Raw genomic sequence first — 23481 nt, 5'->3', positions numbered from 1 at the left:
TCGTTCAATTGTGAGAACCACTGATCTGGTGAGAACTCGCCTGAAACGTTTCAGGCAAAAGATTCCGCCTTGTGCCCTCCCCCCCTTAGGATAGAGAGTGCCCCCTCTCCCCCCTTTCTCAAAAATTCATGAACAGGTTTACTCGAAAGTCGGACATCTTGTAGTAATTGGCCCGGTTTGGAAAGTTTCTTTTGTTACACTCTACTTTAATAACTTTATGCATATAGTTGCAACTAATCCTGAGTCTTAAAGAATTGTGAGGAAATAACTACGAAAAAAGAGCTTTATAAGTTTGAGAAAATGTGTTGGGGTTGGAGCAGTAATTTAGGAAATTCTATATTAAAATTTCATAGGCGTCTATTAGTTTTTATTTATTTATTTGCCAAAATTTTGGGAAAATCAAGGACTGCCCCCTTGATCTCCCTTTCGCACCCTTTCACTGCTTTCACTACTGCTGTTAAAGTTTGCAAACAATCCTAGAAGATTCCAACTGTGTCAGTGATCACAGAAACTATGACAGTTTAACCCGAGCCTAACATGGGAGGAAAGATTTTGATCATCACCTATCATAGGAGCTGGGGAACTCGCTGTTCTCGTTTATGGAAATTTATGCACAATGAAAGCACTGTAGTGCTTTGTATAAAAAGACAATTGATTACATGGCTGATATGACATGAAGTTTTGTAGTCGGGAAGAAGTCTGGTTAAATTTATTTCCTGTTACGCTTTTTACGTGTCAGGTATGATGATGTCATTGAAGACGTAACGCCTTGAGTAAATCAAGAGCAAAAAACAATCGGTTCTGCTTCTTAATGTAATGTGTTAATATCTGCTATATTTTACAATATTCAGGCTGATTCAATCACAAATAATGGAATAAGAGACTGAGAATAGCATGAGTCCAATTTGACGCGATTCGAGGACAAACGAGTCATTCTCAGACATCATTGATTAGCTACAATACGTCATTCGATTGGGCTCATTGGGGTAAGTATATAAATATAATTTTCTGTTGGGTAATTTTATCATGAATTAACTTTTAACAAAACCAGTAAGAGATTTATTGGTTTCATCTTTATTGCTTATATGTTGAGCTCTCATATTATTTTAAGTATTTGCTTCCAAATCTCTGCCTACAATAAATGTTCAACTCTATTTACATATGGAAAAATTTATACATACATTTACACAAAGAAATTCACACCAAGAGGGATGCTATAGAGATATAAATTTTGTTAAAAAGTGACAGTTAAATAAACTGTTATGTTTCGTAATGTTGACATTGCTTAACATAAACATTGCCCATAGTGTTGATAATTACCCACTGTCTTAACAATATACACATAAATGTGCATAGCTAAATTTAGTTAATTAAAATAAATAACCAAGGCTATTGATTGAAATGATTTGACCATATGCAACTACCTGAACCTCTCAGGTACTTATTATATTTTACTCAATGCAGTTCTATTTTCTTCATTCTCTTCTGTAAATAGACATTGTGCCCATCCCTTATTTGGAGCTTTAAATGTCGCCAATAAACATTTTGATTTGTGGATTTGACACAATTTAGGTAACCTAGTATCATATCGCTAAAAAATTCTTATATGTCTTTTAGTTGTGTTGTATGTGCAGTATTCATGAAGCATCCAACTGAAAAAAATTGTTTTTCCATAAGTGGAGGAAGGATGGTTATTGGTTAGGCTAACCGTATCACATGATCATTTTTTAAGCTACATTATGAGAACCCCATCTTTTCTGATCAAAACAAAATTTAGGTTTAATATCTTTGTGAATCAAAGTTTAAAGACTAGGTTCCTTTTCCATGGAACAAAGCTTTATTGATTAATTAAAACAAATCTTTAAATGTTCAATAGGTCTTGTTAACCTCCCTGTCTTGTCTGCAGAGATGTTTGTTTTTATATTGATTACACAATCAACGTTCAACCTGCCTGATATGCATGAACTCACGATCCTTCTCTTGAATTTCCGGATGGTTCATGATGTAAAGAAGTTCATTGGACGTACCACCTCTTTTTTGATTGTATAATAGTTAGAATGTAACAATATTAAATTTCCAACAATTATGCAAAAAAGAAGTTAAAGGCAGTATATCTCCTTCCTATGCCGTGAAATTTATCAATTCGAGTATGCATGCATATTGCAGATTGCTTTAATTCAGATACTTGTATGTTATACCACAGTATTATAATACTTTCTTATTAAGGCATCCTATGATAACACATCATATCTCTAAATGGCGCTGCAGTTGGTGACAATGAACGACGGTGGGTGATCGTTGGTATATGTCTAAACAAAGTTCTCACTCCAGCATTGAGAGAAGTTATTGGAAATGAAATACCAAAATGGTACCAAAGCCTACTCCCACCTCCTCACGAGATCGATAAGCAGACATTAGGAAAACATAAAAAGAATTTGGCACCATCTACATTAAAATTAAATTATGAAAGCATCAACAACAATCGTACAAACACAAGTCGTCATAAATGATTATGCTGTTAAAGATGCAGTATCTCTAGCGAAGTTGTTTTGAAACCATTCATGGCTAAGTTTAGTGGTTTTGATGACACTATGGATACGTCTGCAGCTTTGTCACTCGTCGCTGAGGCTCAACCTTTTCACGCTTCTGGGGCTAGTGGTATGGCGAGAAAAGTAAGATCAGATATTAGAAATCAGTGGGCGCATTGTAACTTTGCACACTGGACTGACGTCGTTTACCAAGCAGCTCTAAAAGATATGGAGACATTAATAAATCAAGTCAACCTTACACCTTCGAAAAGAAAGGAAATGCTTGATGATCTTGTTGACTGGAAAGAAAAAGGTACTGAACCAACTGAGTTCCATAATCACTAAGTCTAAGAAGCAAAACGTGTAGTTTAAAAACATATGAAAAAACTAAAATTAGCTAATAAGCAAAAAGTTTCGTTGTCTCGAACTGTTATTCTCTACCCTGTAAGATGGGAATTCAACTGATCCTCGAGATAACGAAGTTTTTTTTCGGTCGTTTCCTGTAGTATCCGATATGAATTACATTCTCGAGTGACTGCGAGCTATAGCGTAGCAAACGAGTTGCAAAAACATGACGAATTAACTTTATGTGTATAGACAGCAGTTTGACAAATACACGCTTTTTAAATCATGAAAATGCTTTAAACACGAAAATGACAAGTTTTTCATGGCCAGCTGAGAGCATCCATTGCGTGTTGATTTCGATATCCCATTATATTGTTTCAGGTCTGAAACTTTGTTTTGGCGAGCCAGTAGATCCTGAACTGCTTGAACTCGTCCACACTGAGGTTGCTGAACTTAAAGATTTGGTAAAATTTGTTGAAGAGAATACAGAGGATATTCTGGTAAATTCAATTAATAGAATTCACTGAAATTATATCCGTCGTGACCCGCGCGTTGTGCATGCCGAAGAACATTCCAGATAATATTTTTTGACTTGTGGTTAAAGTTGATATTTAAATAGGAAAAGTTGAAATGGAATAGTTTGCAGCACAATATAGAGTTTTGAGAAAGGAAGCAATAAAGCAATCACACTACATTTGATATAAACTACTCGAAATGCATGGAAGCAGTAACCCCTGGCCATTTCAGGTAAAACGTGTGATTGCATGAGCTATCCCAACCCAAGCCAAGGCATGCAGTCTTACATTTATTAATAATATGAAATCACTCAAATGAGTCGATAGCTAATATATTTATATTAGTTATCGCCCGAAACAAATTTAATCACAAAAGTGAAGAAAACCTTTTTGTTTTCAGCATTAAACTGCAAATACTTTAATTTGCAATAATTTTGGGTGAGCTACATGTGCACTTGAGATTTTCCGTTTACACTAATAATATATTCTTTGCGTACAGAACGCATTAGAAGCAGTCGAAAAATCTTTGAAAGATGAAATCCAAGAGTTAAAGGAAAGACAACTCCGTACTGAGAAAGATGTCGAGCAATTGAGAGCTAAACAGGACGATTTACAGATGACCATCTCGAAAAGAAACGAAAAAGAACCACGATATCTTTTCATGGCGCCTAAACAGAGTGTCTGGTTTAGTGGCCGAAAATCTGAACTCGGTTATCTTCGAGACGTACTCGAGAATAAGAGAAGATGTGGCGAAGAAAGAGTCCTTGTCGCTGCCATCTCTGGTCTTGGAGGATGCGGGAAAACAAGCCTTACTGCAGAATATATACACAAATGGAAAGGTTATTATCAAGGAGGTGTTTACTGGTTTTCCGCAGAAAGCGATGTCAAGTTCAAAGCCTCGGTCGATGAGATAGCCGCGCAATTCGATACACTTTATAACGATTCGTTCAATGTTACATTGTACAAGACCCTAGCAGTTTTTTCAAATATTACAAAACCATGGCTGGTGGTTGTTGACAATATGGATGAAGCTGATCTTTCACCAAATTTGGTTAATTTGGTATCAGGGCCGTGGCAAGAAAACGTCGCGTGTTTTGGTCATCTCATCATAACAACACGACGAACACCTCAGGATTTAGAAGAGAAATTATCTGGTATCGAAGAATCCAATTGCCTCAAACTCGAATGCTTTGGTAGTGAGGAGGCGAAAGAATTCGTCTTCAGAAGAACTAACATTACTCGTGATGAACAAAAAGGTAAGTTTATATAAAAATTTTACTACAATAGTTATGGTAATACGATGATTATCTATTCTGCGCCACGATCCACGAGCAAGTCCATGTAAGGGCTTTGTTCGCTCACCTATACAAGTGGAACTAAATAAAGAACATTTTATAAAAGCGGCCTGTACATTTTCGGCATAAATTTGAATAAATTGGGTGAAAAGTTGCAAAAGTAATTCATCGAAATTCGAAAAGGCAATTGAAAAAACGCCACTTTGTCAGTTCGAGCCTTTTATTTCCCTTGAGTTCTTAATTGTCTTTAATATCAGACGCAGTAAGATTTTAAGATTAATTTAGATTAGTACCGTGAAATTAAGCAACTTCAGACTGCTCTTCCCCTCATAACGTAGCAATATCAAATAAGAATTTTCTGCAACATATACTTAGCTCCAAAAGTACAAATTCATTCGAACAAATATCTGGCATTTGCTACATCTTTAATTCAACATAAAAGTTACGTCGGTGTAAACAACAAATTTACCTTAACACTATTTACTTTCCGTTACACAGAACTTTCCGCGGACTCGCTATGTCAAAAGCTTGGTGGCTTACCATTAGCATTAGAACAAGCTTGTGCATACATCAAGTATCTGGGATGCTCACTATCTGAGTACTTAGGGTCGTACGAGGAACATTCCCTCCAACTTCTAAACAAGAAGAAAGCTACCTCTTTTCATGGAACTTCCCCAGAACGATTAGCCGTTCGTACCACGTGGCATCTCAACTTTGAACATATCAAAAAAGATGAAAACGGGATCGTCGCCATTCGTTTTTTGAATGCTTCGGCGTTTTTGGATCGCAATGAAATTCAAAAAGACCTCATTAATGTAGGCGAACCCCGTGTTGACGAAAAATGTATTGTGATCACGTGAGCTCTGCTTTAGGTTCCCTCGAAGTCCTGAAACTCTTGACTGACTTTTCTCTTTTTAAGGAAACTCACGATTCTTCCCTCACAGTTCATCGTTTAGTCCAAGAGGTCATTCGAGAAAGTCTGACCTCGGAGGAGAAAGTTGAAAGCATTGTTGACGCAGCCCGTCTGTTACGTTTTGCCTTCTTACAATGCCCATCTCCTGATAAAATTTCAGAAAGTGTGGTAACTGAATATGGTGATCGATCATCCCTCTATCCAAATGATTCTTCTAAATTTTATAAATGGCATAAGTTGTGTTTACATGCACATGAAATTAGAAGGAATCTTGAACGTCTTTTGGAAGTCGTCCATGATGTTACCGGGAAAACCGTCTTTCTGCCAGAGATAGCGAGGGTTGTTTACCAATGTGCTTTGCATTTGAATGTCAATAATTTGAGTAGGCAGGCAAAAATTGTTGGAGACTTTGCCAATCGGATTTTTGACTGTAGTCGCCAAGAGATTTCGGAGAATGATTTGAGGGTTCTCTCTCCACATACGTTTCCTCTGTCAGAGTCTGTACGTAGGTTAATCAAATACTCCTGTGAGGCTCCCCCTGAAATAGAAAAGATCAATACTGTTATTAAGACCTCTGCTTATGATCCCATGAAAGCAGAAATCGATAATTTGCGATCTGAGGGTAATGACCTATTCATGAAAAGCAATTTCGAACAGGCTGTAACAGTATACTCTTCATGTATTGATAGAAGTATAGGGAAGAATTTTTTTGACCCTAGGTTATTTAGTAATCGTGCTTCTGCTTATCTCAGGTTAGAGCAGTTCAAAAATGCTCTGAGCGATGCTGAGGAATACATTAAGTATTCTCCTGATTGTTGGAGAGGCTACGCTAGGAAAGCCTTGGCTCTTCACGGCTTAAATGAACAAAATGCTGTATGTGCTGCAGCTTTGGCCTTTTATTATAACCCCAGTATCTTCGAGAAATACGAACCGTTCAAAACTTCATTTCCCAATATGAAAGAACGTATTCATATTTGTGATGACGTTCCTTCACTTGTTTCTTTGCTTTCTGCTCCGCTACATGATGGGATGTTGTTTGATAGCATGTGCAAAATCATTCTCCTCAAACCAGGCAAATATTGTCTCCTCGCCAAAGATTTCGAAAGTGATCGAATTCAAGATGAAAATATTCTCAATGTCAATATAAAGCGGTTGATAACACTTGATTTTTGCATTGTTGGTTTGGGTGATAGCTCGCCTTCACTCTCCTTCGATCGTAATTTAGGTCTGCTTTCCCGCAACGTTGTGGCTTATAACATCTCTTTTATATTTGATGTTGCAAACTGGGGTACCATGCAGGATTCTACAGTCAAGCTGTTGAACTGTTCGTACACATGCAATGATGCTTTTGTGTCAAAAGGATATCTCAGTGTGAAAAATTGTCTGTTTAACAATTGCAAAAATACTGCCCTGTTCATTGAAGGAGAAGCTGTTGTTGAAGACTCCGTCTTTTCTGGTAACAAGTTAGTTGGAATAGAAATCTTCGGTGGAAGTCTTTGCCTCAAAAACAGCAAACTTCACGGTAACCGATGGGGTTTATTTCTAAAGAATGGCAAATGTCGTATGACTTGTTGCCAAATTTATGATAACGAGAAAATTGGTATATGGGTCCAGGAAGGAAATGCAACATTTACACGTAATGAAATATTTCACAATGACTGTCATGGTGTATTTGTTCATAAAAAAGGTTCCGCGGTCATAGAGGAAAATGAAATATTTGAGAACAATTGGCTGGGTATTCGAGCGTTCAATGCTTGGTGCCATATTTCTCGGAACAGAATCTACCAAAACAAATGTGGCGGCATTCATGTGATGCCAGTAACAAAAGCGTCAGGTCTGCAGCAATCAATTATTGAGTCCAATCATATTTTTAGGAACGAGGGGCCTGGTATTGACCATGCCATAGGCTTCGATGATGAACTCGATAGTGCGATGCCGAATCTTTTTGAAGTCTTTTCCGCAGTTGGTGAATTCATGCTAGCGAAATGCAGTGACAATGAGCTGAAAAATAACATGGAGACAGGCAGCCATCCACCACTGAAGGAGTTCACTGACATTTGTTTTCGTTGTTACAAGAAAGGCCGTTGGAAGAAATGTGACAACTGTTTTATCGCAGGATACTGCAGCCCAGAATGCGAAAAAGATGACTTTGAAATCCACAAAAATTGTTGTGTTCGGCTATTGGAAAGATATAGCGTTTTGGTAAAAGTTTTTCCATTGTCATCCGGTCTCATTGGCGACAAGATGGTTTCAGACGAGGGTAATGAAAGGGGGATGCCATGGTCGGTCCTTGAGCCTTGTGGACGTGCACACGCGCGGCCGCCCAACAACGGTGAACGTTTCGTTGTTAAGATACAAGCCTGTGATGGTCCAAGACGATCTAATCGCGGACGTACCCTTCTTTCTATAGGAGATCGTAGCCTGTCTGTTAACGGAAGTTTGGCTATGGGTGACCATTGCGACGGCATTTATCGCATTGTAAGAGAGTGTGGCTCCAACTGTGAATGTTTAGGATGGAAGAAGAAGTTCTTTTGGGCTGTCCTTGCAGAAGATTACCGTACAGTGCGCGTATTTCTCACTGATTTACCAAGCTATCAACTTTGGTAACGACAAATATTATCTCTCACTCAGTTAAACAGAGAATCAAACACATCCATAAAGTAACGGTTCAAAATTGTGCACTAGGCATTTAATATGTATAGTTGATTGAATTGCTTTTAGCATGGTAGACTATATTTACAAAATATAATATATGCGATGAAACTGGGTGTTTTACACGTTGTGTCGAAGAAGCGAAACACCTAAAAATCCGCTATTATTCTGATTCTTAATGTGATTTAAATTTGAACTCGCTACTATTTACGCACAATATCCACTATAGGACAATCTTCGGGTTCTCCTACGTTGTACGCATTGGAATGTTTTTTAACTTCCATTAAAAATGTTTCGCGTGACAAGCAATTTTGGCCTAATTCAACAGATACTTAATACATTGCATCCCTTAATTTACTTTTACCTAGCTTCAACATGGCATTATTAGGACGATGAAGGATATTTGTGGTTTGTCTTTTTCGAGACACACTATCCACGCGGATTTATCCAAATAAAAGAGACTTATAGAAATTACCCTTGAGCCTGGTATTCATTTAGTCGTCACTGTCGTGATTCTCACGAATGTGAAATAGTCATGCGTAAATTTGTCCATATACTTCTTAATTCAATTCGGGCATTGTTTGACTACACACCTATACACACCCATTGTTTGACTACACACCCGGAAATGTTCTATATCACATGGCCAACGTGACATGTCACGGCAATGAAGTCTAAATGGAAACCAGGCATCATCGTGCCCAAGCACAAAGGGGGTTCCTAAGGTCTTTACATCCTGTATAATTTAGATATAACATAATATATATTTTTAAAACGTGAGGCAAAAAAACAATTTCTGAATAAACAAGATATCTTGAAAACATATAAATGATTTATGCTCACGACACGAAAGACACAAAATTGAAACTTAAGACGAATTTCAATTGTATTATGTATTTTATAAAGAAAGTGTTGATTTAGCGTTCCAGGTCTATATTTATTTTATATGCCCTATATAAAGTATAGCAACTGAGATATAATGATACTGAGGTTATGTCTTTAATCTTTCTGAATATATATTTGATTTTGAGCCCTTGCACATGCATGATCACTTATATAATGTAGCTGTGTTAAATATGTTTATAGCCTATTGTTAGCTAATAGCTTAACTATATAACATGTGCAGGATGACATCGAATGTCTCAAAACGCTTTATATACCTGGACACCTGCTGTGTACATGAAGCATGTCAAATGTGGAAAAAATATTACTAAACTGTTGCCAAATGTGAAGTTTGCGCTGGATGCATGCTCGCATCTCATTAATCAAAGAACCGATATCTATACGCGTTTCCCTTATCACACGACGAAATGATAAACAAAGTTATGAACGAGTACTGTTTAGACGACTAACTGGCAAATTTAGAAAGAGGCTAAAGTAATTAAGTGCAGTAAGTGACATCTTAGAAGTCATTATTTCGAAAATATATTAGTTTGTCAACTAGTAACCAACATCGTTCCTGGGGCATTTGCTTCCAGGGTAAGACAGCTGTGAAAATAGCTGCATCTTTATTCACAATGTTTTTTGCAACGTACTGTATCCTATATTCCTATTGGCCAGTAGAATACTCGTAATTTATGAGATTCATCATATTCATGCACGTGGAATGGAAAGAAACAAACTGTTTGGCAAGAATTGATGATATTCGCCGTCGCCTTTGTTTATAGAATATATTAGAATAAATTTCTTAGTTTATAAAACCTAATTAATATAATTCCTAAGAAGGAATTTCGTTCTAAACTATAATCAGCCAAATTGTATACATTTTTCAGGCTAAGCCAATAAAATTGCCTACTTTTTTAATACTTCATGTAGGGTAAATAATGTACCTCTTTCCTGGAAGTTGCTAAAACTTACGCTTTTGATTGGGTTACTGAAAATGTAGGCAAATTTGCAGATTGGTCCCAAATAAAATCTAATCTACTCGAATCTAATGAGATATAATAAACCAATCCAAAGTTTTCTTGAACAAAACCCAATCACTTTTTAAGTACATGTATTTGATTTTTGTGAATACAATTTTAATTCATATATTACTACGTAGAAGCTTTTTAAAAAAAATTAGTCAGAACGTAAATCGTGCTTTAGAATAATCATGTTCAATGTTCAATGTACTTTCAATGAATATTTACTGCTGAGACGTGTTTACTGCATAAGACATTTTACTTTTAATTATCACAATTCGCTTTCAGTGCTACATGATTTGATAATGAACTGGCCCAAACCGTCTGAAAAAATACTACCAGGGCTCGTTACAATTGAATAAATTCATCCGGGTCTTGGGATTCAGTATATGTAATGTATATCGTGGCTCAGAGTACTATATAACTGATTATACTGTTTATGCAAGATTCAACTTTCTTTTCCCATTCAGTGCTACAGTATATAATATGGTAACTAATATGCTATATATTAATTAATTTTGTCCCGATAACATCATACCGAACATAAAGTCTGTGAAGATTTCTAATCTCCGAGACCTGACCGAATATGCCATATCTGTCATCTCAGTGCATTTTAACATTTTAAGGCTTAGAAAGTTGTTCAATTTTAGCAAAACTTGGTAGCCTTTGTGTGCACCGTTAATCATTCAGTCTCAGTTTCGTTCTAATTCCCCAATCATTAAACTTAACTGAAGTTCATTCCAAATCTCATATCGGTTGGTTTCCATGTTAACTTGTAGTCATTATACGGAATTACGTTTTTACGCCTGTCGTGAATTCTTTTGCCTTTTCGGTGCCACTTCTCTGCTTGTGTCAGTTGACTTCGGCCTCCGTCTTGCTTGTTTCTATATCTTTCAAATCATCGGCAACAGCTTTCATCTCCTCGAATTCCTTCTTGTGCTTTTCTACATCTACTCGTAATTCATTCATTCTTTCTGAGGTTGGGGGAAGCGCTTAACTAAAGCATTGAGAGAAAATGTTGGGTAAAATGTTTGCTGCCCTTGTTGAGAGGTTACTGTAAGGTACTTTGGTTGTTGCTGCAGCTCGAACCTATGCACTTCATTTTCAGCTCTATCCAGATGTCTTTGAGCTTCGTTCAAACGTGCTTGAGCCTTCTCCTTAGCAATTCCTGCCTTTTCCGCATCATCGCCAAAAGTTTTGATCACAAACAAAGCAGTTTTTATCGGCTTTTCTAGGCCATAACTTCTAACCTTGGCCAACGTTAGCCTGACATCAACTAGTTGAACTCCTTCTAGTGTTGCAGGATCATAAGTCGTCATAGCACACACGTTGTCCAGCATTTCTTCATCATTGCACAATGGTTATCTTTGTCCTTTATCCATCGTCCTCGAATACTGTTGTTTGCCTTGCCAACATAGACTTGTGTTTTATAAATGTTCTCTCTTTCGTTGCTAGGGTGGAATTCCTCATCGTCAAGAACTGCCCAATAAAGAGTACGTTTATCCAAGCAAGATGCCATGCCTTCGTCTATTTCCTTCTGTTCATTTGCATTTTTTGTAATGAACTTGCGAATCGATGGGTTAATCCAGAAAAGATCATTCTCATATGTCTTCGTCGTCTGCCTGCCATGATGCCCATCCATTGGCAGTCCTTACATACACAATGGGACATAAATTCTCTTTGATAATTCTTCGCATATAAGCTACACTGGAAACTTTTATACGTAGCATAGCAGAAACTATGCGACAAGTTTGCATATGAATATAGCCACAAGTTTTTGACTTAACAACTTGTGTACTGCGTCCCGTTCTGGGATAGTAATTGTGTCAGCCCACTTGCCATAGGGTATCGGCTAAGTCGGGACGCTCTTAATTTTTTAGCTTTAAACTAGGATTTATCTACTTTGAATACTGATAACATATATAAGCACAACTGGACAGACATTCAGTAATTTCAGTTTTCATTATAACGTCAATCGCGGTTATCTCCGTGACTGTTAAGAAATTTGAACTTTCCATCCAGCAAACCACCTTTGGTTGCTATTGCACGCGGAATAAACTAATCAATATCAGTTATTTTTGCTTAGCAATTAGCAATTCTCATGCACTTAACATATATACAAAACTGTATACACAGACTTGCAAATGAGAATACTATTTAAATTTTAAAAAACGCAAAAACGAGAAGTTTACCCACTTAGATTTCGTTTTTGGGTATATTTTTACGTGTTATAAGTACGAGTATTTTCATATTTAAGTTTTTGTATACAGTTCGTATATGCGAAAATATGCCTATAGGAAATATACTAGACGTGAACTATATGGCGTGAACTGAAGCTAGAAACCTGTGGTTTCCACTTTACATTATACGTGCGCATGTTATCACTAAAGTAAATAATTCAATGAAAAAAGCTAAAAAACCTCCTGGGTTATTCAATATTCCAACTTCTCCGTTAAAGAACGCTTCAAATAAAAAGCTTTAAATAAACCTCGTCTCCTGGGTATCTCTGGGGAGAGCGAATACATTTGAAAAGTGTCATTTCCTAATATTTAAAAAAGGAAATGCTGCTAAATATGGTGCGAATTACATACTTTGATAAAGTCACTCTCTCATAACGTATAGAAGGCGTTTGCTGGGTGGATAAACTGCTTGTTTACCTATATAACAGGGGATTTTTTGTACATTACATAAATTCAGGAAAAAAATATTACTTGGGGAGTAGAATGCACCATTCAGTGTTGGCCAACGTTCGCGCGCAGGAGGAGTGGATATCTTCATATCAATCCAAAAACGTATTTAGCGTGAATTTTCTGCACTAAAAGCATGCACCAATCTTTAGTCTCTAGAGGTTGTTTTTGACTTGAGAGCACCGTAGGCCATCATGGTCCTGGAGAATGGTATGTCGTACGATTTATGATTACATCCTGTTTTATACCGTTTCCCAGAACATACCTCCTGTATGTTTGACTTGACCCAACACTGCTTGAGCAGATCTTAGCCTTAGGCATTATGACGTGAGATGCCTTCCCGTGACAATTAAGATCATTTTCTCTGCGAAAATAATTCAGACAGACGTTGCCGTTTTCACAAGGAGTGTTGGTCTTAATGGTTTTACGTCTAGGATCGTTTGACGGCATAATCCATATGGCAATCCGCATATCTATGATTATAACTTTAATACGGGCGAGGATTGGAATGGTGTGGGCTTGTAAAGTGGGAGAAATGTTATGGTATATATAAATTCTCGAAAACAATTGTATCTGCGCACTTTGTCTTTGTAGCAACCTTGTATAGCCATGCATGGCTAAAATCCAAACCGATATACCTCGTTTAGGAAAAGCCCTGATTTCATGGGTGTGGAATTTTCGCGAGAAATACATATATTAACGAAAATACAGACATTTGAAAAGTAAACATAGCAATTTTTACCACTACCGTTGCGTGTCACGTTCGTTGGGTTCTCTTGGCAAATGTCGAACTAATTTCACCTAATTGAACATGTACATTAGTGTACACGCGTTAGCCGTCATGTTTTTGAACAACAGGATTCACTAAGATACGGATGCTTGAATTAGGGCAATTGTACATTATAGCATTCATAACTATTCGCATATTTGCATCTCTCATGCAGAGAAGAAAGTCGCAGCCAAAATTGCAAGTGTAAAGCCTGTTCTCTGTTACGCGAAGAATCGATTCCATCTCTTTTTAACTATCAACTGGTTCCTTGGGAGTTTTTAATTGGCAAAGCTTGGTATAATTTTTCGGTCGAACGGAAACTTTGGCTCAATATCTCGTTTCAGGCGAAAGATTCCGCCTGGTGCCCCCCCCCCCCCTTAGGATCGGATCGCAAAAATTCATGAACAGGTTTACTCGAAAGCCTAACATGGGAGGAAAGATTTTGATCATCACCTATCATAGGAGCTGGGGAACTCGCTGTTCTCGTTTATGGAAATTTATGCACAATGAAAACATTGTAGTGCTTTGTATAAAAAGACAATTGATTACATGGCTGATATGACATGAAGTTTTTAGTCGGGAAGAAGTCTGGTTAAATTTATTTCCTGTACGCTTTTTACGTGTCAGGTATGATGATGTCATTGAACTTGAAGACGTAACGCCTTAAGTAAATCAAGATCAAAAAACAATCGGCTCTGCGTTTTAATGTAATGTGTTAATATCTGCTATATTTTATAATATTCAGGCTTATTCAATCACAAATAATGGAATAAGAGACTGAGAATAGCATGTGTCCAATTTGATGCGATTCGAGGACAAACGAGTCATTCTCGGACATCATTGATCAACTACAGTACAATGTCATTCGATTGGGCTTATTGGGGTAAGTATATAAATATAATTTTCTGTTGGGTAATTTTATCATGAATTAACTTTTAACAAAGCCAGTAAGAGATTTATTGGTTTCATCTTTATTGCTTATATGTTGAGCTCTCATATTATTTTAAGTATTTGTTTCCAAATCTCTGGCTACAATAAATGTTCAACTCTATTTACATATGGAAAAATTTATACATACATTTACACAAAGAAATTCACACCAAGAGGGGTGCTATAGAAATATAAATGTTGTTAAAAAGTGACAGTTAGATAAACTGTTATGTTTCGTAATGTTGACATTGCCCAACATAAACATTGCCTATAGACTGTTGATAATTACCCACTGTCTTAACAATATACACATATATGTACATAGCTAAATTTAGTTAATTAAATTAAATAACCAAGGCTATTGATTGAAATGATTTGACCATATGCAACTTAATGAACCCCCTGTCTCAGGTACTTATTATATTTTACTCAATGCAGTTCTATTTTCTTCATTCTCTTCTGTAAATAGACATTGTGCCCATTCCTTATTTGGAGCTTTTAATGTCGCCAATAAACATGTTGATTTGTCGATTTGATACAATTTAGGTAACCTAGTATTATATCGCTAAAAAATTCTTATATGTCTTTCAGTTGTGTTGTATGTGCAGTATTCATGAAGCATCCAACTGAAAAAAATTGTTTTTCCATAAGTGGAGGAAGGATGGTTATTGGTTAGGCTAACTGTATCACATGATCATTTTTTAAGGTACATTATGAGAACCCCATCTTTTCTGATCAAAACAAAATTTAGTTTTAATATCTTTGTGAATCAAACCAGGTTCCTTTTCCAAGGAACAAAGCTTTATTGATTAATTAAAACAAAGCATTAAATGTTCAATAGGTTCTTGTTAACCTTCCTGTCATGTTCGTTTTTATATTGATTACACAATCAACGTTCCAACCGTGCCTGGATATGCATAAACTTACGATCCTTCTCTTGAATTTCCCGATGGTTCATGGTGTAAAGAAGTTCATCTGACTTACCACCTCTTTTTTAATTGTATAATAGTTAGAATATAACAATATTAAATTTCCAAGAATTATACAAAAAAGAAGTTAAAGGCAGTATATCTACTTCGTATGCCGTGAAATTTATCAATTCGAGTACGCATGCATATCGCAGATAGCTTTAATGCGGATACTTGTATGTTATACCACACAGTATTATAATACTTTCTTATTAAAGCATTCTATGATAACACATCACATCTCTAAATGGCGGCTGCAGTTGGTGACAATGAACGGCGATGGGTGATCGTTGGTATATGTCTAAGCAAAGTTCTCACTCCAGCATTGAGAGAAGTTATTGGAAATGAAATACCAAAATTGTACCAAAGCCTACTCCCACCTCCTCACGAGATCGATAAACAGATATTTGGAAGACATAAGAAGAATTTGGCACCTTCTACATGGATATTAAATTATGAAAACATCAACAACAATTGTACAAACCCAAAGTCATCATATGATTATGCTGTTAAAGATGCAGTATCTCTAGCGAAGTTGTTTGTGAAACCATTCATGGCTAAGTTTAGTGGTTTTGATCACACTATGGATATCTCTGCAGCTTTGTCACTCGTCGCTGAGGCTCAACCTTTTCACGGTGCTAGTGGTATGGCGAGAAAAGTGAGATCAGATATTAGAAATGAGTGGGCGCATTGTAACTTTGCACACTGGACTGACGTCGTTTACCAAGCAGCTCTAAAAGATATGGAGACATTAATAAATCAAGTCAACCTTACACCTTCGAAAAGAAAGGAAATGCTTGATGATCTTGTTGACTGGAAAGAAAAAGGTACTGAACCAACTGAGTTCCATAATCGCTAAGAAGCAAAACGTGTAGTTTAAAAAACATATGAAAAAACATAAAATTAAAAAGCAAAAAGTTTCGTTGTCTCGAACTGTTGTTTTCTACCCTGTAAGATGGGAATTCAACGGATCCTCGAGATAACAAAGTTTTTTGTTGTTTCCTGTAGTATCCGATATGAATTACATTCTCGAGTGACCGCGAGCTATAGCGTAGCAAACGAGTTGCAAAAACATGACGAATTAACTTTATGTGTATAGACGGCAGTTTGACAAATACACGCTTTTTAAATCATGAAATTGCTTTAAAACATGAAAATGACAAGTTTTTCATGGCCAGCTGAGAGCATCCATTGCGTGTTGACTTCGATATCCCATTATATTGTTTCAGGTCTGAAACTTTGTTTTGGCGAGCCAGTAGATCCTGAACTGCTGGAACTCGTCCACACTGAGGTTGCTGAACTTAAAGATTTGGTAAAATTTGTTGAAGAGAATACAGAGGATATTCTGGTAAATTCAATTAATAGAATTCACTGAAATTATATCCCTTATAACCCGCGCGTTGTGCATGCCGAAGAACATTCCAGATAATATTTTTTGACTTGTGGTTAAAGTTGATATTTAAATAGGAAAAGTTGAAATGGAATAGTTTGCAGCACAATATACAGTTTTGAGAAAGGAAGCAATAAAGCAATCACACTACATTTGATATAAACTACTCGAAATGCATGGATGTAGTAACCTCGGCCATTTCAGGTAAAAGTGTGATTGCATGAGCTATCCCAACCCAAGCCAAGGCATGCAGTCTTATATTTATTAATAATATGCAATCACTCAAATGAGTCGATAGCTAATATATTTATATTAGTTATCGCCCGAAACAAATATAATCACAAAAGTGAGAAAAACGTCACCCGTTTTTGTTTTCAGCATTAAACTGCAAATACTTTTGCAATAATTTTCCGTGAGCTACATGCGCACTTGAGATTTTCCGTTTACACTAATAATATTCTTTGCGTACAGAACGCATTAGAAGCAGTCGAAAAATCTTTGAAAGATGAAATCCAAGAGTTAAAGGAAAGACAACTCCGTACTGAGAAAGATGTCGAGCAATTGAGAGCTAAACAGGACGATTTACAGATGACCATCTCGAAAAGAAACGAAAAAGAACCACGATATCTTTTCATGGCGCCTAAACAGAGTGTCTGGTTTAGTGGCCGAAAATCTGAACTCGGTTATCTTCGAGACGTACTCGAGAATAAGAGAAGATGTGGCGAAGAAGGAGTCCTTGTCGCTGCCATCTCTGGTCTTGGAGGATGCGGGAAAACAAGCCTTACTGCAGAATATATACACAAATGGAAAGGTTATTATCAAGGAGGTGTTTACTGGTTTTCCGCAGAAAGCGATGTCAAGTTCAAAGCTTCGGTCGATGAGATAGCCGCGCAATTCGATACACTTTATAACGATTCGTTCAATGTTACATTGTACAAGACCCTAGCAGTTTTTTCAAAAATTACAAAACCATGGCTGGTGGTTGTTGACAATATGGATGAAGCTGATCTTTCACCAAATTTGGTTAATTTGGTATCAGGGCCGTGGCAAGAAAACGTCGCGTGTTTTGGTCATCTCATCATAACAACACGACGAACACCTCAGGATTTAGAAGAGCAATTATCTGGTATCGAAGAATCCAATTGCCTCAAACTCGAATGCTTTGGTAGTGAGGAGGCGAAAGAATTCGTCTTCAGAAGAACTAACATTACTCGTGATGAACAAAAAGGTAAGTTTATATAAAAATTTTACTACAATAGTTATGGTAATACGATAATTATCTATTCTGCGCCACGATCCACGAGCAAGTCCATGTAAGGGCTTTGTTCGCTGACCTATACTAGTGGAACTAGATAAAGAACATTTTATAAAAGCGGCCTGTACGTATAGGAGCAAATCCAAGATGGCAAAAACATTTTCGGCATAAATTTGAATAAATTCGGTGAAAAGTTTCAAAAGTAATTCATCGAAAAGGATATTGAAAAAACGCAGCTTTGTCAGTTCGAGCCTTTTATTTCCCTTGAGTTCTTAATTGTCTTTAATATCAGACGCAGTAAGATTTTAAGATTAATTAAGATTAGTACCGTAAAATTAAGCAACTTCAGACTGCTCTTCCCCTCATAACGTAGCAATATCAAATAAGAATTTTCTGCAACATATACTTAGCTCCAAAAGTATAAATTCAGTCGAACAAATATCTGGCATTTGTTACATCTTTAATTCAACATAAAAGTTACGTCGGTGTAAACAACAAATTTACCTTAACGCTATTTACTTTCCGTTACACAGAACTTTCCGCGGACTCGCTATGTCAAAAGCTTGGTGGCTTACCATTAGCATTAGAACAAGCTTGTGCATACATCAAGTATCTGGGATGCTCACTATCTGAGTACTTAGGGTCGTACGAAGAACAGTCCCTCCAACTTCTAAACAAGAAGAAAGCTACCTCTTTTTATGGAACTTCCCCAGAACGATTGGCCGTTCGTACCACGTGGCATCTCAACTTTGAACATATCAAAAAAGATGAAAACGGGATCGTCGCCACTCGTTTTTTGAATGCTTCGGCGTTTTTGGATCGCAATGAAATTCAAAAAGACCTCATTAACGTTGGCGATCCACTTGTTGACGACAAAATGTATTGTGATTACGTGAGCTCTTCTTTGGGTTCTCTTGAAGTCCTGAAACTCTTGACTGACTTTTCTCTTTTTAAGGAAACTCACGATTCTTCCCTCACTGTTCATCGTTTAGTCCAAGAGGTCATTCGAGAAAGTCTGACCTCGGAGGAGAAAGTTGAAAGCATTGTTGACGCAGCCCGGTTGTTACGTTTTGCCTTCTCGAAATGTCCCTCCTGATCTTATTTCAGTAACTGAATATAGTGATCGATCTTCTCTTTATGCAAATAATTCTTCGAGTTTTCATAAGTGGCATAAGTTGTGTTTACATGCACATGAAATTAGAAGGAATCTAGAACGTCTTTTGGAAGTCGTCCATGATGTTATCGGGAAAACTGTCTTTCTACCAGAATAGCAAGGGCGGTTTACGAATGTGCTTTGCATTTGAATGTCAATAATTTGAGTAGTCAGGCAAAAATTGTTGGAGACTTGCCAATCGGATTCTTGACTGTAGTCGCCAAGAGATTTCGGAGAATGGTTTGAGGGTTCTCTTTCCACATACGTTTCCTCTGTCAGAGTCTGTACGTAGGTTAATCAAATACTCCTGTGAGGCTCCCCCTGAGATAGAAAATATCAATACTATTATTAAGACCTCTGCTTATGATCCCATGAAAGCAGAAATCGATAATTTGCGATCTGAGGTAATGACCTATTCATGAAAAGCAATTTCGAACAGGCTGTAACAGTATACTCTTCATGTATTGATAGAAGTATAGGGAAGAATTTTTTTGACCCTAGGTTATTTAGTAATCGTGCTTCTGCTTATCTCAGGTTAGAGCAGTTCAAAATGCTCTGAGCGATGCTGAGGAATACATTAAGTATTCTCCTGATTGTTGGAGAGGCTACGCTAGGAAAGCCTTGGCTCTTCACGGCTAAATGAACAAGATCTGTATGTGCTGCAGCTTTGGCCTTTTATTATCACCCCAGTATCTTCGAGAAATACGAACCGTTCAAAACTTCATTTCCCAATATGAAAGAACGTATTCATATTTGTGATGACGTTCTTCACTGGTTTCTTTGCTTTCTCCTCCGCTAATGATGAGATGTTTGCTTATCGCCCGTGCAAAATCATTCTCCTCAAACCAGGCAAATATTGTCTCCATGCCAAGGATTTCGAAAGTTTTCGAATTCAAGATGAAGATATTTTCAATGTCAATATAAAGCGGTTGATAACACTTGATTTTTGCATTGTTGGTTTGGGTGATAGCTCGCCTTCACTCTCCTTCGATCGTAATTTAGGTCTGCTTTCCCGCAACGTTGTGGCTTATAACATCTCTTTTATATTCGATGTTGCAAACTGGGGTACCCTGCAGGGCTCTACAGTCAAGCTGTTGAACTGTTCGTTCACGTGCAATCTAGATTGGCGTGCTTTTCTGTCAAAAGGAAATCTCAGTGTGAAAAATTGTGTGTTTAACAATTGCAAAAATACTGCCCTGTTCACTGAAGGAGAAGCTGTTGTTGAAGACTCCGTCTTTTCTGGTAACAAGTCTGCTGGAATAGAAATCTTCGGTGGAAGTCTTTGCCTCAAAAACAGCAAACTTCACGGTAACCGATGGGGTTTACTTCTAATGCATGGCAAATGTCGTGTGGCTTGTTGTCAAGTTTATGATAACCAGGAAATGGGTATAGGAGTCCAGGAAGGAAATGCAACATTTACACGAAATGAAATATTTCACAATGACCGTGATGGTGTATTTGTTCGTGAAAAAGGTTCCGCTGTCATAGAGGAAAATGAAATATTTGAGAACAATTGGCTGGGTATTCGAGCGTTCGATGCTTGGTGCCATATTTCTCGGAACAGAATTTACCAAAACAAATGTGGCGGCATTCATGTGGTGCCAGTAACAAAAGCATCAGGTCTGCGGCAATCAATTATTGAGTCCAATCGTATTTTTGGGAACGAGGGGCCTGGTATTGACCAAGCCATAGGTTGGGATGATGAACTCGATAGTGCGATGCCGAATCTTTTTGAAGTCTTTTCCGCAAGAGGTGTGAATTCTTGCTAGCGAAATGCACTGACAATGAGGTGAAAAATAACATGGAGAGAGGCAGCCATCCACAACTGAAGGAGTTCACTGACATTTGTTTTCGTTGTTACAAGAAAGGCCATTGGAAGAAATGTGACAACTGTTTTATCGCAGGATACTGCAGCCCAGGATGCGAAAAAGATGACTTTGAAATCCACAAAAATTGTTGCGTTCGACTATTGGAGAGATATAGCGTTTTGGTAAAAGTTCTTCCATTGTCATCCGGTCTCATTGGCGACAAGATGGTTTTAGACGAGGGTAATGAAAGGGGGATGCCATGGTCGGTCCTTGAGCCTTGTGGACGTGCACACGCGCGGCCGCCCAACAACGGTGAACGTTTCGTTGTTAAGATACAAGCCTGTGATGGTCCAAGAAAATCTAATCGCGGACGTACCCTTCTTTCTATAAGAGATCGTAGCCTGTCTGTTAACGGAAGTTTGGCTATGGGTGACCATTGCGACGGCATTTATCGCATTGTAAGAGAGTGTGGCTTCAACTGTGAATGTTTAGGATGGAAAAAGAAGTTCTTTTGGGCTGTCCTTGCAGGAGATTACCGTACAGTGCGCGTATTTCTCACTGATTTACCAAGCTATCAACTTTGGTAACGACAAATGTTATCTATCACTCAGTTAAAAAGAGAATCAAACAAGTCCATGAAATAACGGTTCAAAATTGCGCACTAGGCATTTAATATATGTATAGTTGATTTAATTGCTTTTAGCATGGTAGACTATATTTTTAAAATATAATATATGCGATAAAACTGGGTGTTTTACACGTTGTGTCGAAAAAGCGAAACACCTAAAAATCCGCTATTATTCTGATTTTTAATGTTATGTTAAATTTGAACTCGCTACTAATTACACACAATGTCCACTATAGGACAATCTTCGGGTTCTCCTATGGAAAATGTTTCGCATGACAAGCAATTTTGGCCTAATTCAACAGATACTTAATACATTGCATCCCTTAATTTACTTTTACCTAGCTTCAACATGGCATTGTTAGGACGATGAATGATATTTGTGGTTCGCCTTTTTCGAGACACACTATCCACGCGGGTTTATCCAAATAAAATAGAAATTACCCTTGAGCCTGGTATTCATTTAGTCGTCACTGTCGTGATTCTCACGAATGTGAAATAGTCATGCGTAAATTTGTCTTTACTTCTTAATGCAATTCGGGCATTGTTTGACTACACACCCATACACACCCATTGTTTGACTACACACCCAGAAATGTTATATCACATGGCCAACGTGACATGTCACGGCAATGAAGTCTAAATGGAAACCAGGCATCATCGTGCCCAAGCACAACGGGAGTTCCTAAGGTCTTTACATCCTGTATAATTTAGATATAACATAATATATATTTTTAAAACGTGAGGCAAAAAAACAATTTCTGAATAAACAAGATATCTTAAAAAACATATAAATGATTTATACTCACGACACGAAAGACACAAAATTGAAACTTAAAATGAATTTCAATTGTATTATGTATTCTATAAAGAAAGTGTTGATTTACCGTTCCAGGTCTATATTTATTTTATATGCCCCTATATATAAAGTATAGCAACTGAGATATAATGATACTGAGGTTATGTCTTTTATCTTTCTGAATATATATTTTATTTTGAGCCCTTGCACATGCATGATCACTTATATAATGTAGCTGTGTTAAATATGTTTGTATTTTTAGCTAATAGCTTTAACTATATAACATGTGCAGGATGACTTCGAATGTCTCAGAACGCTTTATAATACCTACACACCTGCTGTGTACATAAAGCATTGTCACATTGCATGCGGAAAAAATATTACTAAACTGTAGCCAAATGTGAAGTTGCTATCTTTGCGCTAAATGTGGGCTAGATGCATGCTCGCATCTCATCAATCAAAGAACCAATATCTACGCGCTTCCCTTATCACACGACGAAATGATAAACAAAGACAAAGTTATGAACGAGTACTGTTTAGAAGACTAACTGGCAAATTTAGAAAGAGGCTAAAGTAAGTCCAATATAAGTGTACATCTTAGAAGTCATTATTTCGAAAATTTGTCAACTAGCTGCATCTTTATTCACAATGTTTTTTGCAACGTACTGTATCCTATATACATTATTGGGGGGGGCTCAGGCCGAGGATGGAAAGTCTCACGTTGGCGATAGAAATAGAAGCAATCACGCCACTCGTCAACCCCAACTAGCTATGTTAGTGAACTATCGCTAATCAAATGTTAAAAGGTTTCTAACATTTAAAAAAACCGAACACTCGCTTTCGATTCTCGCTCGCCGCAATAAACTCGTTTGCGACTGTTTTTAAATTTAATTCGTCTGTTTTATCTTGATGCACGTGAATCAACATTAAGTTGTTGAGTCGACT

At 37.2% G+C, this 23481-nt stretch overlaps 2 protein-coding genes across 2 annotated transcripts; both read left to right on the top strand.

Moving 5' to 3' along the window:
• Positions 1 to 773: 773 nt before the first annotated feature.
• LOC114521519 lies at positions 774 to 19247 on the top strand. Its single transcript, XM_028541991.1, has 5 exons — positions 774 to 986; positions 15725 to 16333; positions 16736 to 16854; positions 17368 to 18124; positions 18685 to 19247. Exons 2-5 carry the CDS (start codon positions 15754 to 15756, stop codon positions 19245 to 19247), a joined length of 2019 nt encoding a protein of 672 aa, XP_028397792.1. The 5' UTR covers positions 774 to 986; positions 15725 to 15753.
• On the top strand, positions 2561 to 10164 carry LOC114524109. The gene is made up of 4 exons (XM_028545531.1): positions 2561 to 2841; positions 3255 to 3373; positions 3888 to 4644; positions 5182 to 10164. Exons 1-4 carry the CDS (start codon positions 2562 to 2564, stop codon positions 5541 to 5543), a joined length of 1518 nt encoding a protein of 505 aa, XP_028401332.1. The 5' UTR covers position 2561; the 3' UTR covers positions 5544 to 10164.
• Positions 19248 to 23481: the final 4234 nt, after the last annotated feature.

Source organism: Dendronephthya gigantea, unplaced genomic scaffold (genome assembly GCF_004324835.1).
Source record: "Dendronephthya gigantea isolate DGI-Jeju-01 unplaced genomic scaffold, DenGig_1.0 000000F, whole genome shotgun sequence".
Taxonomy (NCBI): Eukaryota; Metazoa; Cnidaria; class Anthozoa; order Malacalcyonacea; family Nephtheidae; genus Dendronephthya; species Dendronephthya gigantea.
Note: the sequence above shows the minus strand (reverse complement) of the source record. Positions and strands in the feature narration are given on the sequence as shown.

What these genes read in the sequence shown, in the direction of transcription:
- LOC114524109 (XM_028545531.1), top strand. Translation starts at nt 2,562, where the DNA reads ATGGCTAAGTTTAGTGGTTTTGATGACACTATGGATACGTCTGCAGCT. An exon ending in AGAATACAGAGGATATTCTG is followed by an intron (nt 3,374 to 3,887) that starts GTAAATTCAATT and finishes CTTTGCGTACAG; the next exon opens with AACGCATTAGAAGCAGTCGA. An exon ending in TACTCGTGATGAACAAAAAG is followed by an intron (nt 4,645 to 5,181) that starts GTAAGTTTATAT and finishes TCCGTTACACAG; the next exon opens with AACTTTCCGCGGACTCGCTA.
- LOC114521519 (XM_028541991.1), top strand. Translation starts at nt 15,754, where the DNA reads ATGGCGGCTGCAGTTGGTGACAATGAACGGCGATGGGTGATCGTTGGT. An exon ending in TGTTGACTGGAAAGAAAAAG is followed by an intron (nt 16,334 to 16,735) that starts GTACTGAACCAA and finishes ATATTGTTTCAG; the next exon opens with GTCTGAAACTTTGTTTTGGC. An exon ending in AGAATACAGAGGATATTCTG is followed by an intron (nt 16,855 to 17,367) that starts GTAAATTCAATT and finishes CTTTGCGTACAG; the next exon opens with AACGCATTAGAAGCAGTCGA.